General features: G+C 36.8%; 1 protein-coding gene across 1 annotated transcript; it reads left to right on the forward strand.

The window, feature by feature from the left end:
- Positions 1 to 398: 398 nt before the first annotated feature.
- Positions 399 to 15,666, forward strand: LOC102231427 (macoilin-1-like). The gene is made up of 11 exons (XM_023348067.1): positions 399 to 1,141; positions 2,983 to 3,124; positions 3,279 to 3,405; positions 4,069 to 4,192; positions 4,785 to 4,966; positions 5,376 to 5,853; positions 5,922 to 6,080; positions 8,974 to 9,144; positions 10,453 to 10,579; positions 11,141 to 11,315; positions 13,293 to 15,666. Exons 1-11 carry the CDS (start codon positions 858 to 860, stop codon positions 13,481 to 13,483), a joined length of 2,160 nt encoding a protein of 719 aa, XP_023203835.1. The 5' UTR covers positions 399 to 857; the 3' UTR covers positions 13,484 to 15,666.
- Positions 15,667 to 16,199: the final 533 nt, after the last annotated feature.

The raw sequence follows: 16,199 nt of genomic DNA on the forward strand, positions 1-16,199 counted from the left end.
TTGTTGTCTTCCTGTGTGGGGAAATGATTAAACCAGAAAGCCTTAAAGACTTAGATGGCAATATCAGAAGCAATAAGTCCTTAATCATTTTCTGTTCTGCTTCATTTGTTTTTACCATTTTCATCATGTTGCTGGCAGTAGCTTGGACACCTCTCCTCAGAGTATTATGCTTGTTCACAATCTCAGTCTGCTCTGTCGAAGTCGTGCGCGTGACGCCTAAATAAGAAAAACAAAATATGTAAAAGCAAAAAAGAGCTGAACATCACTGCAGAATTTCAAACAATACAACTGCACAATATATATATATATATATATATATATATATATATATATATATATATATATATATATATATATATATATATATATATATATATATATACATTTTATGTTTAAGATAACACCTCATCATATGTTTACCCAAAACCTCCTCTGGTGACATAGTTCTAGCTTAGCCTTATCCAAATTCACTAAAGGAATGCTATGCTGTTGCATTTTAGATAATGAAATTGATTATTTTTGTATTTAAAATAGGAATTGAATTATTTATTTGCATCATTATTGCATTGCTAATACCGTATTAAAAGAGTTTAGTAGTTGAATAAAAAATTTGTAGAAAGTGAATTTTAAAAAAAAATCAGATTAATTGATTAGTACTGAAAGTTAAACCTGGCAAAAAATTGGCCAAATTACACAATTTTAGGTAAAATTAGGTAATATAGAATTTTACTCCATGCATTCAATAACGCGCCCTTCTGTAATTCACTGATGCGGAGTACAAAGCGGCTCCATGTGTGCTTTGTGTTGATCTGCTCCCCTCCTGTGATAAACACTTGTAGGTGCAACCTGCAGTGCGCATGCGCAGACATTCACAGACCTCATCGCAGGTTGGAGGGCGAGCATCATCATCCTCCATCCAAACACACGCAGAGGGAGGGATACCTTCGGTTTGTTTAATTTATTTCTGCCCTCTTTCCTCCCCCCCCCCCCCCCCTGGCCGCTGCTGCTGCCGCTGTTGTAGCCGCAGCGTCAGACATCAGCACGGAGGGAGCAGAAGCCATAAGATGAAGAAACGCTATGTGGACGCGAACAGGCTCCGGAAGATGAGAAGACTGAAAATCACGGAGAAGCTGTCTGAGAGGTAGCCGAGCCGAACCGAGCCGAGCCGAGCCGAGCCCAGCTGCCGCCGCTGCTGCTGCTGCTTTTGTTGTGGCGCCACGTCTCCGTCTTTGTGTGCATTTCAGCCGTCGTCATCCCGCCTGCTCACCTGGTCTGCTTCGCGTCTTCTTTCTCCGTCCGTGTGTCGCATCTTTTCCTCTCAATGAGCCAGTCTGCTGCTGCTGCTGCTGCTGCTGCTGCTGCTGCTGCTGCTGGATTAACTGGAGCCTCTGCAGCTGAATTAAAAAGAGGCGCTGGGGAATACTGTTAACTCCAGCCTACATTGTTTACAGAAAGGCAGAAAACAGCAGCTGTGTGAGAGTTCATGTCGGCCTGCTCTCCCTCCAGGCTCCTTACATTTATCACATTACCTTATTTATCCACATTTTTATGAATGTGAAGTCGACATCTTTAGCTTAATCCTGCTAAAGGATTAAGCTGTATTGGGCTAAAATTTGACATTTAAAACGCCTTTATAGGATTCCAGAAAAAATGTAAGAATCTTTTTTTTTTCTTGACATCATTTTGAGTTTAGTTATAAATCTTCAAACATGGAAGTTGTTTTGAAGTAGTTTTCTTTAGCTTTTTTGTGTGTGTTTGTTTTACTCTTATTGTGTTATATAGTATACAAGTTGGTAGAAAACATTAAAATAATAGCAGGAAAATAGAAATATTGTTAGGTTTATATCAAAATATAAAACAAAAATAAAACATGTTTAGCATTAAGATATAACGTATTATTTTAAAACATACATGTGTAAATTTGAAGTTAATGAGATACTTTTGCATTAAAATTTTAAGTAAGTGATAGTTTGTGTTTTAGTGCTACACTCAAGGGACAAAGCAATACTAAGTAAAGGAGAAAAAAGGAAGTGGATAGTTTGTGCAGTTACTACATTAAGATGATAATGTTTATATTGTTTAAATATGTGTAAATGTGATACTGTTAGAGCTTTGTACAAACTGGAGGCTGTATGTTATTGTTCAATAGTTAATGCATAATTTACATAAAAGGTTTTGACTGTTGACGCATGCCCTTCAGAAAAAAAAGCACTTACTTCATTAAATATGTTAAGGATTTAAAAATATAAGCTAATTTCTCGAACCTCTGTTTTTTTAGAGCTGCTGTTGATTGGCTAAAAATGGTGCGAGTTTTTAATTTTTATACATTTGTCCTTTAGGTAAACAATGAAAATCAGATTTTTAAGTATTTGCCGAACAATAACAATAGCCCATTCTACTATCTAAGAACATGAATACACGTCATGCATCTGTGGGCATTAGAAAATCGAAGCAACATTTATAAAAGCAATCTAAATTAACAAATCAAATGTTATAGCTATTTCTGTGAAATAACTGCATGTTTCTGATACTTTTAAACATGCAAGCCACTTCAGAAAGAGACGTATGTGGAGCAGCAGAAGGATGCTGTGGTGCTCCCTCTCTCCTCCAGATGAAATACTGCCATGGCAACCAAACAAAGAAGGGGTGATGTGATGGCAGTCTGGATGAGCAGAACAAAGGACGGAAAGCACCGCTTGTGTTTGGCTGCCTAATAAAAATGATCATGGGGGACAGTGGTTGTTTTGTTGTGGCCTCTACTTTAAGAAATAGACTGTATTGTTAAGAGGCAGCTGTTTAGTTGTAGTTTCTGGTCTGTTTTTCATTTCCAGTCTTGTGTTTGTTTGTTTGTAACGCTCTGATGTAAGCATGAGACTCCTTAAACAGTAAGATGAGCGGTCATTTGTTCATTTCTAAATATGTTTTAGTATGTATATAGTTGAATGTTAGAATATTTTTAATGGATTTCACATGTCTTTTCAGTGCGTACACCTTCCTGAAATTTATGGTGATGTGGACGCTGGTGCTGCTGGCAGACTTCATCCTTGAATTTAGATTGGAGTATTTGTGGCCATGCTGGCTGTTCTTTGGGAGTGTGTACACCACTTTCCACTGCCACGGGCTGGTGAGGACTCCCGCTGTGTGTTCTCATGTTCTGTACTGTAGCCCCAATAGTGAATGAAGCTATAATAAGACACCATGACTATTTTTCTGTATTAAAAAAAACAACAAAACATATTTTTTCTGCAGCGAACTAAACTCACCTTGTTTATTTTCAGGTTATTTGTGTTGTTTTTGTTTGTGCCGCCTTCACACTGGACATCTTTTGTTTAATTTTTGTTCCTTTGCACTGGCTGTTTTTTGTGGCGAGCACCTACGTTTTATTCAACTATATATGGCACACAGGTGAGTTTGTTCTATCTCTTTACCCACTGAAGTCACACACACACACGTACAGTATATATATATATATGCAGTATATACAGATATATGTAGATAGATAGATAGATAGATAGATAGATAGATAGATAGATAGATAGATAGATAGATAGATAGATAGATAGATAGATAGATAGATAGATAGATAGATAGATAGATAGATAGATAGATAGATAGATAGATAGATAGATAGATAGATAGATCTATATATATGCCAAAAGATATGAAATTTGTCATCCATCCATCATCCGTCCTTGTGTCCGTCCGCCCATCCATCCATCCATCCATTGTCAGTTGATCAAGAAATGTAACTGAATTGTTATGATGGAAGCATGTAAGTCAGCCTGGCTGTTTTGCCTAATGTTTTTCCACTCTGAACTTGTATTACACTGATATTAGACCAGATTCTCCTCCTCGACTCAAATGACACATTTTTTCCTCATTTCCTACAACAGTCACACATTCTAAATTGTGAGACAACAGAAAAAAATTGGATTTAGTTAATCCAAAAGAGAAGTTATCATTGATCTTATTTGATATTTTAATTGCATCATAGAGCTTTAACTTTTTAACGCAGTGGTTTGAAAAGTGTCCCTGAACGCCTCCAGTAAATCCTGTTTTCCTTCCCAGAGAAAGGCATCTGTATATCAACGGTGTCCCTGTGGATTCTGCTCGTCTACACTGAGGCTTCGCTTCGACTCAAAGATCTTAATACCTCTCATCCCAACCTGTCTCATCTTTTTGCTGCACATTGGTATGCTGCTGTGATATAAATTTACCTTCTGGCTGATACAGTACCCGCCATATTTATTGGTAACTCTGGTAAAGATGTGTGAATTGCCTCAAGATATTTCAGCATTTATTGCAGCTGCATAATCTCTGTACTCTCACTATTTTCACATAAAATCTGCTAGTCATTTGCATCCTGTTTATTAAACTTTCTTTAGTCAAAAATGCATCACCAGAGTTCTCTCCTATGCTATCTTCTCTTCAGCTCACATGAAAGGTTTTCTTTCATGTGAGCTGAAAGGTTTTAATTTAGGTCTCGGTGCTGGGATGAAATAGGATTGATTTTACATCTAATTAATCATTTTAGTGTCAATTTGACCATCTTATCTTAATAAAAAACCTGAAATCCCAGTTTTCTTGGAAAGGCCATCCAATTTTTATTTAAATAAGGCCTGATAGTTCAAAAGGGTGCTACCACTGTGTAGTTATTGACACAGTTATTGTCAATTTTTTGTCAGATTCATTTGCACTTAGCCAAACTGTGGCTCTACAGTCTCCTTTGAATTTACATTGTATTCTTCTAACTGCTTTGTGTTTCCTCGTATATCTACTTTCAGTATTGGCTATCCTGTTGTTTATCTGGGGTTTGATGCCACCTGCTACTTCACCAACATTTTCAAGCTGCGTATACAGAAAGCCGTGCAAAGCGAGAATGACTTTCACATGCACCTCCTGCAGCACTCGCTCCCACCAGGCCTGCAGATTTACTCCAAAACCAGCACAGATGGCAGCAGCAGCAGTAAGTCTGGGCACCTGCAGCAGCACTTCAGCAACACTCCATGACCACCTTGGCAACCAGCTGCTTTTTGACTTTTTATTTGCTTCTTTCTCTGCATAAGATGCATAAAAAACATTTATGCTTTTCCACCATGAAGGTTTGAGACGGCTCTATCAATGGTTTTGCCTTTTTATTCTTGGTTTCATTCTTTAAAATCTCTGGTTCTCATGTAGGAAAACTCATTGAGACTAAATTAGTAAAAAGGTTGTGTAATAAACCACTGTATTTGATTTATTTGATATATTTCTCAGAATCTCCAGTTTTTAAATGTGTCTCACGAGTGTCATTATACAAATGTCACTACAAGCTGTAGTTTGCGTTTGTAAAATCAGAGAAGAGACCTTTAGTTTTTCTTCCTGCTGTTTCACAGCCTCTAAGTGGAAGGTCAAGCCTGAGCCCGTTCAGTATCAGTGTCAGAACGGTGCCATGGTCGCCCATGATGACGCACACAGCGCCGACTGCCTGCAGATCCGCAGTGAGGAGCGAGCGGCCGAGAAGGCATCACAGGAGGTGAGGTCGGCCGAGCCAAGCCGACGACCGCCACCGCCATCGTCATCTAAAAACGTTGTGGCTGAGTCCAAAGATCAGCTTCACAGCGGGGAAGGAGGACCAGAGTCGTCCATTACCCCGGAAAATCTACCTCAAGAGGACCAGGGAAGCAAAGCCAACCGAGCTGCCAAGAGCGCCTCCCCAAAAGCCCGCAGAAGCAACACAAACACTCCTTCACCTCCTGCAGGGAGGCCTGAGAAAAAACAGAGGACAAACTCAAAAACAATCAGCCCCAACAGGGATGCAGCGGACAAGAGCGCCACAGCGATACAGAATTATCACACTGAACAAATCAACAAGTACGTAGCTGTTTATTCACACCAGATTGGGCCTAAATTGGTGCTGAGGTGTTTCTGCTTTTTATCAGACTTGAAGCAGAGCTGCGGAGGCTGAAGGGGGAGCTGCAGACAAGCAGGCAGAGCGAACAGGAGCTGCGAAGTCACATCTGTAACCTGACCAACAGCGAGAGGAGCCTGAGGCCAGAGGTCTCCCTCCTCAGACAGTCCAACATGCTGCTGCAGAGCAAGTGAGTTATCCACTGAACTCACTTAGAGGGCTGCACAAAATATTAATTATAAACATGGAAAAGTATAAAATGATATCAAAACTTGTCATCCATCAGTGAATAGATAAGATTTTCAACAGATCTAATCTGTTAATTGTTGATGAATTATTTAAATAAGGTTGAAATTAGTGTTGGAATAAAGGTGGAAATGGGATGGAAGGACCCTAATTCCAATCCTCTTTCCAACTCTAATGCATAGAAAATACTGTTGTTAGTTTATAAATCACTGAACGGTTTAGCAGCACAATATATTAAATAGCTGCTGTTGTTGTATCAACCTTCCAGACCCCTGGTTCTGGTCTTCTCTACATCCCCAGAACCAGAACCAAAAATGGAGAAACAACATTCAGCTGTTTCTCCATGTTGCACCACAAATCTGGAATAAACTTTCAGAAAACGGCAAAATCTAGATTAATAACCCACATGCTTAGAGTTGCTTTTGACACATAATCAATGAAACATTAATCAACAACCTGATGTGTATGGATGGTATTTGATAAAATGTAATGTTTCAACTGTTGACTGTGTTTTATAACTTTGTGTTTTTATGATGTAAAGCACTTTGAAATGCCTTCTTGCTGAGAAGTGCTATACAAATAAAATTTGAATTGATTTAGAAGGTCATACTCTGCATAGAGTAAGTTATTGTAGGCCAACATGCTAGCCCAGACGCTATCAATAGTATTAAAGTTAGCTTTAGTCTTGTAGCTAATTTTAGTTTGTATGTTGTTTTTTCACTCTGCATGGAGTACTTTACTGTTGATTAACATGCTAGTGCTAGCCTACATCCCAGCTAGCTTTAGCTTTTTAGCTAGCTTTTGCTTTTACATGTTTTTTTTCACTCTGTGTGGAGTATGTTTCTCTAAGTCAGCATGTTATTGACAGCCTAGATGTTATTAGTATTTTAGGTGGGTTTGCCTTTTTAGCTAGTTTTAGCTTTTACATGGGTTTTTTACTCTCCATGGAATGTGCTACTGTAGGTGAACATGCAAATGCTAGCCTAGATGCTATCATTATTTGTAAAAGCTAATTTTAACTTTTAAGCTAATTTTTGCTTGCACATATTTTATTTCACTCGGCATGGAGTATGTTAAGGTCAACATGCTACAACTAGCCTACATGCTATTATTAGTCCCTCAGTTATGTTTAGCTTTTTAGTTCTGCAGTTTTCACCAAAAACATTCAACCTTCAGCATTCACACTGCAATTTTGCAAGAAATGCAAATATTCCAGTTTTAATTGTATTACCTTTCTGCAAACCACTTGAAGCACCCCAATCTACCACATCATTACCTCTTTCAGTCATCAAAAGCTTCAGATTTAATTATTTTATTTATTTATTTTGTAGCGACAGTAAAAAATAAAAACAGAAAAAATAATAGTCATGCCAACTGTCATTAAATTTTACACAATGTGTTTGAAAATTTGTTGAAATCTACTCATCTCAGTCATGACAATAAATTTTATACTTACATTTTTTCCCAGTATCTAAAGGAAGCAGCACATGAGGGACTTGGTTATATAAAATAGCATTTATATCTGTTAGGTTGGTTTATGGCTCATGCTTTTTCTGAAAATTGCGTTCTTAGGTATCTTTTGATGCTATTGGAGGAGACGTGCATTTCTATCATTTTTCTTTGCCGTACTGAAATTTTTGTGGCATGCTTCAAATACACATCATTATCATACATTACCTCTTTTTTTGTGTGGCTTTTTTCAAAGGCCATGGTTGAAAACTTAATGCAAGCCAAGCTGTGCTTGACTTTGCAATGTTATTGTGAAATCTTCAAAAACTTGGAATGTTAATGTCTAATTTGAGATAAATATAGAAAAATGTTTCATTTTGAAAACTTTATTCCTTTTCCCATATCTACAAGAAAAAAAAATCAGAATATCTGAAAAGTAAATTGAAAACTGAGACATACACACTCTCATTTAGAATTTTAAGAGAAGGACAATTTTGTGGCTTTTTGTAAAATATTTTTGTCTGGATTTTATGTACTGTATGCCACTACACTGCATTTTATTTGATACAGACTGATCAAGCTTTTTTTATTTTACAGCTAATTTATTATATTATGTACTGTCTACAGTCAGGCAACAAATCTATTTCCCAAGAGATTATAAATGAGTTTAGATTTTTTAGTACTATTATTGTTGTTCTTATTACCACTACCAACATAATAAAAATTTAAAGTGTCTGGGTCCTAATTTACCACATTTTAAAAATAGAGCTGATCTAAATTACTCCAGATGTTGAAAACAGCTGTGAAACAGCATGTTACTTTCAATCCTGGATAATTTGTGAAACACACACATGATAAAACCAAACTGGGTTTGTTGTCCAGAATTTTACAGAAACTTCCCAAAACAAATCCGAGTATTCAAGATTTAGAAAAGTGAGACAATTCTCCAAAACTTAAAACAGTTAAAGCACTGTTTTAAGTTTTGGTTAGCAAGCTCACACACAGAAAGCTAATAGCATTTAATTAACAGCAAAGAAAAATTATGCTTTTGCATTGCTGTTGGTTCATTAATTTATTTTTATTTACATTTCACATGTTCAGTTGCTGTAAAAGCTTAAAACTGAGAGTGGAAAATAAAATTTTCTGAGTGTAAGATAGTAAACAAAAAGTTTAAAATTCTGTAAGTAGTTTTCCTACAACTAATTCACAGTTAAAACATACTTTAAGCTATAGTTTGAGGACTTTGAATAAAACACATTTAAATAACTCAAGAAATAACACAATGCTGGTTGAAGTTTTAAGCATCCATAAACATGCTTTTATGCACATAAAATTTTATCCTTTGAGATCAAGGTCTTTGTATGATCAGTCTCCGTTTCTGCCTTCAGGATTCTGTGCTTGACTAAAACCAAGCAGAGGGACAAACAGACTTCAGCGCTGCTGGAGAAAAAGACCAGAGCTGAAGCAGAGGGCAGACTCTCCGCTGAGAAGCAGCTGGCTGAGCTTCAGGCTCAGAAACTGGAGGAGGCGGCGAGTGCAGCGCGGACCCTGACCAACAGGTAAACCCCTCTTGTCTGGCTTTTCATTGTCCAGAAGTGAGTAAGCGCCTTAAAATCCCACCCACGGTTGGTGAGAGTTAAGAGGAAGTCTGACTTTTTTTTGTTCAACAAACTAGAAATCTCAACATGAGGTTTGACACTTCTATGCTGTGCAGTGACAGTAACATCTGGATTATAAGCTGCAAAGCATTGAACTTATAATAAAAGCACAACTGAGGCCTTTACATTTGGGCCTAGTTGGGTTTCTGTGGTCACTGTGCTGGACTTATGAAGCAAACCTTGGTGAGGTCAGGCTTTCATCAACAACAAAAACACTATTTTTATCCTTCATAGAAGATTGTGCATGCCTTTATTGCAACTCATCTTGATAATAGTAATACCCTGAAAGCCGGCATCAGTCAGGCTTCATTACATCGACTTCCTGTTATCCTGAAAGCTGCTGCTGAGACCATACTGGCCCTGCTTCCATCTCTCTGCAGCTCAAGATTGTTTTTAAAATTAGTGTTTGAGTTTAAAGCGCTCACAGGGCTGGTCACAACTCACATTATGTAACTTTTATTTTCAACAGGATATTCAAGGATCAGTCCCTCCTTGAATATCCTTTTCAATTTGGTGCAGATCAGATGATATATATGGAAAGAAACGTGTTATGTGCTAAACCTAGTTGTTTTTAAATGTGATTTATATAGACAAATTGTTGGCACCCTTTGGTAAAGATGTGTAAAATACTCAAAATAAATTAATTGCTTGTTCCAGTATCTCAAGAATTAGTAGCAATAAGAATTCCTATATATTTTGAATTTAGCAGTTCTTTTTAAAAACATTTATGTGTATCAGAAACTTAATGAGAACTAGGAACTTTAAATACCATTTATATAAATACCTGAAGATGAAAAAAACTGTAATTTTTCCAAATGTAGAGAATAGTGGAGTGAAAAGAAAATCTTTAGTTTGCATAAATTGAAGTTAAAAGTAGCTCCACATTAAATTGTAATGTTCTTTTTCTCTTGGAAGAAGTAAACATGTTTGTTTACCTTTTTGCACTGTCTACATGTTGAGTTCTGCTTAGCACGTTACAAACTACCCAGTAAAAGGCTCTTTTTCTGCTCAAAAGTCTTGAAAAAACTATTTTTTGATTTTGTAACACTTCTGCTTGCTTTGGTTGTTTTGTTCTATATTTTTGTCTTCTTTTATGAATACAACAAAAACTGCAAATGTTCTGTTTTCTTTCTGTGTGAACTGGTCTGCTGATAATCCCGCTCCTTTCTCTCCAATCCAAACTGATAATCTCTCCATCTCCTACACCAGGCAGGAACACTGTGAAACCCAAATGTTGAGGAAAAGAGTTAAAGATCTAGAAACAGAGTACAAACAACTGCAGCTGGAGTATCAAGTGAAAGAGAGCCGTGTGGTAGATCTAGAGAGAGATATCGAGGTATCTTTTTCTTCTGTTTGGGAATGAATTGTGAGTTTTAAGTGTCTGTGAGACCCAAATGATCGTGTACGTCGTTGTCCTGAGTTTGCTCATGATCTGGTTTTTGCTTTTTGAGTTTGTTTAATTTTAGCAAACTGAAGGATTTTCATCTGAGATTTTTTTTTTTTTTTTCATTTTGGCCTTCAGTCAACATAATGCACTTTGTCATTACATCAGTGAGCAGTGTTACTGAATGGATGTTTGGTGTGCACGTTGTGCTGTGTTGGGATTTGATCTCGTATTAGTGAACATACTCTTCACCATGCATGCTGAGATCAAAGCCAGGTCTGTTGAGAAACCATTGCACCTACCGTTAAAAGGACTTTGCGTCAGTCAAGTTAAAATTATTACAACTGTTTTCTTTTTGTGGTATAATGGTTCCCTGAGCAAAACCCCACAAAAAGAAGAAAGAGAGAGGAAGAAAAGAAGTGATAGAAGTCGGGAAGCCAAAGAAATGACTCCATCTGGTGGGCTTAGTTTAATTAATATGTTTTTATCTGCTGTTATCCGTTCTGTTTCCAGGCACTGGGGAAGTACCGTTGTGTGGAGAAAGAGACAGACATGCTGTTCTCCACGTTATCAGCCATGCAGGAAAAGGCTCAACATCTGGAGTACAACCTGAGCGCTGAGACGCGCATCAAGCTGGACCTTTTTTCTGCTCTGGGTGACGCCCGCAGACAGCTGGAAATAGCTCAAGGTTTACAAACATTTTTCATTTTTAGATTTTTACACAGACCTGCGACCTACTGGCGACCTGTCCAGTGTGTACCCCGCCTCTCGCCTGAAATGTTTGCTGGAGATAGTCACCAGCACCCCTCCCGACCCCACAATCGACAATGGTGTACAGAAAATGGACGGATGGATGGACATTTTTATACATTTTCTCTAACAAGTGGTTTAAAATGTAAAATCTTTGATTAAAAATCTTCGCTTGTTAGTCAACAAATTGATTGCTAATTCATTACTTAAAAACTTTGTCAAGCAAGCAAACTGAGAGCTTTTACCATGCATCCATCTAAATGAGTCAGCCTGTTTGAAAACAAAAGAAAATCCCTCAATTGCTGACAATATGACAAAGCCTAACCTCTGTAATATGTCATTAAAAGTCAGTATATACTATTAATCGCATATCAATACAATAGAAGGGTTGGTACAACTGATCAAAACTTAGCTAGATTGCCAACAATCTAGAAATATGAATTTTTGTCTATTCATATTTCATCCAATTTTTGTTTTGTAATATCTGTTATAAACTAAAACATAAGTGTACAAAAAAATAAGAAAGAAGCTGTTTTTGGCTGCTAACCCGTAAACTATTTAACAGACTTTTTATTCATTTATAATGAGCCACAGACACAGAAAACTTACCAGAACTAAACGTTTAAAAACTAGCATATTAAAAAACGTTTAAAAACTAGCATATTAAACCATCCATCCGTCCATCCATCCATCCATCCATCCATTTTCTAACACCCTTGTCCTTAGTGGGGTCAGGAGAGGTGCTGATGCCTATCTCTAGCTATGTTCCAGGCGAGAGGCGGGGTAAACCCTGGACAGGTCGCCAGTCTGTCCCAGGCATATTAAACCATGTTTGAGAATTTTGTCAAAGAAGGATAGTCATTAAATTACCAAACAGTAGTAAGCAAACATTAAGAAACAAAAGAATTGCATTGCTTTATTTTTTAGATTTAGATCACAGCAGAGTCTTTTACTTCAATGAAAACTCATATACGACCCAGCTTTCTTCATAATGAAACTGGTACAGAAATCACATCTGTATTATTATATTTAAACTAAAGTCTTCTCTGAATGCTACCAACCATGTGCACAATTCGGAGGCGTGTGCACTGAAATAAGTATTTATTGAGAGTCATTTAATAGTCATAATAATAGTACTATAAGTATCACATCTGACTTTAAGTTGTTTGAATTGTAGCCTGGAGTATTCACATTGTACTCATCATATGCGCAGTTTTTAGGTGTGTGTGGTTCTGTGCAGCTCTGAAGTGCCACAAATGAAAGAGCTTTGCCTCTTGGGAAGAGACAAAGTTTTTTTTTTCTTACTTGGATTTATGGAACTATAAGATTTAAACACATTTAACAGACCAGATGTCCTAAATCATCACAGATTATAATGAATAATTTATGATCACAGCAAATTATGATTTTAATTGAACAATTTAGAGCAAAGCAAAATACAAAACTATATTGGATTTAGGAAAGTATTCTACTTCTCCATAATTTGTAGGAATGTTTTTTTTTCTTTTGCAAGGTTACATCGTTTGGCTTTTTCTGTTTTCACTAGAAAACTGAGAAGTTTGTAAAGCAGGTTTGGGTTGGAAATTGTTGGAAATCTGGGTTGATATTTTTTTGTCTCATAAAATGCATCACATCTGTTTGATTAAGCCTTTTAATGTGTCACCTGCTGCAACATGTGCAGAAACTCATTAAGTCATCGCACAGCAACACCCGGATGACTCATGCAGCCAGACTTGCAGCCTTTAGTCACTTAGTGCTGTTATTGTGTAAAGATGTATGAAGAGTGGCAGATTAAAAATGACAAAGAAGGAATGCCATCCTTATGTGTTTATTGTCTTATAAAATCTTAGACTGTCGATATTTGCTGTCTCCTTCGGTGTCCATGTCTTTATCCATGTGTTTTTCTGTCTCTCAGATAAAGTGAAGAAGCAGGACAGGGAGATCCGCGAAATGAAGCAGAAGATTGCAGAGGTGATGGCGGTCAGCCCCGGCGTGTCATACGTGGCTCCGCGGCCCCAGGTACCTCAGTATCTCACCAAGCTGCTCAACTCTGAGCGCTACATGCTGAATCCACGAGCGCTGATGTACCAGTGTTTGAAAAAATAAAAAAAAAGGACCAAGTGGATCCCTGACACATTCTCAGCCTTCCATGCCAGGACCAGAAGAGTTTTTTTGTGTTTTTAAAAAAATACAGAGCTAAAGCAACACGGTGAAGACGCCTGCGTCCAGTTACCAGTGGACACAGCTACAAACCTCCTAAAGTCCAATGCCTTCTGCTGCACTGTTGGTGCTAACTTGGTGTTATTCATTATATTTTCTGTTCTCCTCCCATATCAGAAAGATTCTCTTACAAAAGCGAGGTATTTTATATGCAGAGCTGCTAACGGCGGCATCGTATCCATCTTCATTAAATGAGAGAAGCACAACATCGTTGCTTTTTCAGGCCTTGCAGATGAACAGACCTTTAGGTCTGGCGTTTGATGTGGATGTTCAATTGAAATGACAACAAAGGAGTAGAATACACAGAAGAAAGTACATGTCTGAGAAAGAGATGCAAATTTTGTCATCTTTGGTAATTAAATTCAATAAAGTGAAGTATATAGAACAAAAAGGATTCAGTAAAATTTAATTTAAACCATTTTCGGAGGTACCGTTTATGAATAATAATTATTACTTATTAAAATCAGAGTTTTTCCCCACTCAATAAATTGAACGCTTTTTCTAACATTTTCTGTGTGAGACTATGATGCTTCACAAAATATTTATTAAAAATCTTTTTACACATCCATCAGGGGTCCTAATAAATGTGGAGGTTCTGCTATCTGACAACAATTGTATGTTTTATGCTTTAAAGAGTGCAAAATCTAACATATTGCAACTCAATCTTTAATTCAACTGCACTATTAAATAGGCAAGCTGAAGAAGTATTTAAAAGTGTATTCTTTCCTCTGAATAATTAATGAGAACTTTCCAATTTAGACCGTTTGATGATTAAAAGAAATAGTACAGATTTCAATATTAAAGCTATCTTTTAACCTAAAGTCCTACTACATGTGTGGTTTTAGGACAGAGAAACTAAAGCAGCTGAATGGAAATTTAGCCATAATTTAACTTCAAGTTTACAGTTGTGCCACTCTGATGTAAACATACATATTCGATGTATTGGAAATTTTTAGCCGTAAACATTTTTTTTGTAAATTAGTTTCAGTTATGAAAAGTAAAACAAAAAAAAACTAAAAAAAAAAAGATTTGTTAACTGAATAGTCTGAGTCCAAAATCGATTTAGTTGATGGACTTTATGTGAGTTTTGAATATGAAATGTCTTTATTGGATAAAATACAAATAACACGTCCAAACGATTTACTTTATATCTATGAGAACATAAATGTGATTGATGATTAATTATTTTTGAAAACAAGCATGAAACAAGATGTTCTTGTCAGCTTGTGTTGACTGTAAATAGAGAATTATTTGGATTGTGCTGAAATTCAGATCAAAGTTTTTGTTTTTTTAATCTAAAATTACTCAGTGGTTTGGAACGAGACCCTTCAGATTTGGAATATTTCTACGTAACAGATGTTAGCTTTGTTATGAAGCTTCCTGGCTGCAGTCTGGGAGACTCTTTGGAGTATTTGATTGTCTCACTGTTGTAACACGAAAAAGGAGGAGCGCTAAAAAGAAACTGCAACCCTTGTGTCAGCAGACATTTTGACACGGGAAGCTCGTGTTTGAACTGAACTGAACTGGCTTTTGAAGTTACAAATGAAAATGTGTTCACCAAACATGGCTCACGGATTTAATTACTGTGCCTATATACGTCACTTTCAAACTGGGAAGTAAAACAAGAATTTAATGTGAATGAGTAATGTGTTTGAAGTGCTATGTACTGTTTTTGTTTGGATTTATTTTGTACTCGCTGTACAGAACTGAAAATTCCCACGCAGCTGAGAAACTCATCGTTGAGACGTGGCCATTTTGGTAGCTTTTTATTTACAGTGTCTTTCTAGGGTGTTTTATATAAAAGCTATTTTTTAGTCTTCGCTGTTCTTCTATTTTAACTGCTGTAATTTTGTACGGCAGCGTGTTTTGTCAGCATGAAATGTGTTTTATCCAAGTGTTGTTTGAGCACACATTGTGAACTTCTGTACATGACTATTCTTGTACAAGGGCTAACATTTGTAAACCATTTTGGATGAATAATTGTTGAATTCAAACAGTGATGCTCTGAGGTTAGAGGTCACACTCCTGATACACCAGGATGGGGTTTTGTATAAATTATTTAAAATATTCGATTTTGTCCCTTTTGTGTTGTCTTCATGTAAATTATTTCTACTGGGGGCCTTGGAAGTTTTAATTTACACTTCAAAAATATACCATCAAAATTAGCTTTTTTTCTGTAGCATTCCTAATTCCTGAACATTTGTCAATATTTTTCTTATTTTAATTAAAAGTAATTTCACACTTCTCAGTTTTCCATGTATGGGCAAATGTTCCACAGTAGTCAAGCTTTAAATGCAAAAGTGAATGGATGGTTGAAACTTGGATGGATGGAAAAACCAAGGGGTATTGGATGGTATATGAAAATATGAGTGGATATACAAATTTATGGACTTATGAGAAAATGGATGGATGGAGGACATAACCAGTTAATAGATGCACGAAACAATAAAATTGCGGCTCTCAAGTTTGCAGTATGTTGAAGTAGATCTGTTGGCTTTGCTGTGTAGTAGGAATGATTTCTGTTTCTTCCTACTTTTAGACAGTTGTTATAATGCGTAACCATGGAAACGAGGTGTTTTTTTTTATTACTCGAAGCAGCTGA

This window comes from Xiphophorus maculatus, chromosome 15 (genome assembly GCF_002775205.1).
Source record: "Xiphophorus maculatus strain JP 163 A chromosome 15, X_maculatus-5.0-male, whole genome shotgun sequence".
NCBI lineage: Eukaryota > Metazoa > Chordata > Actinopteri > Cyprinodontiformes > Poeciliidae > Xiphophorus > Xiphophorus maculatus.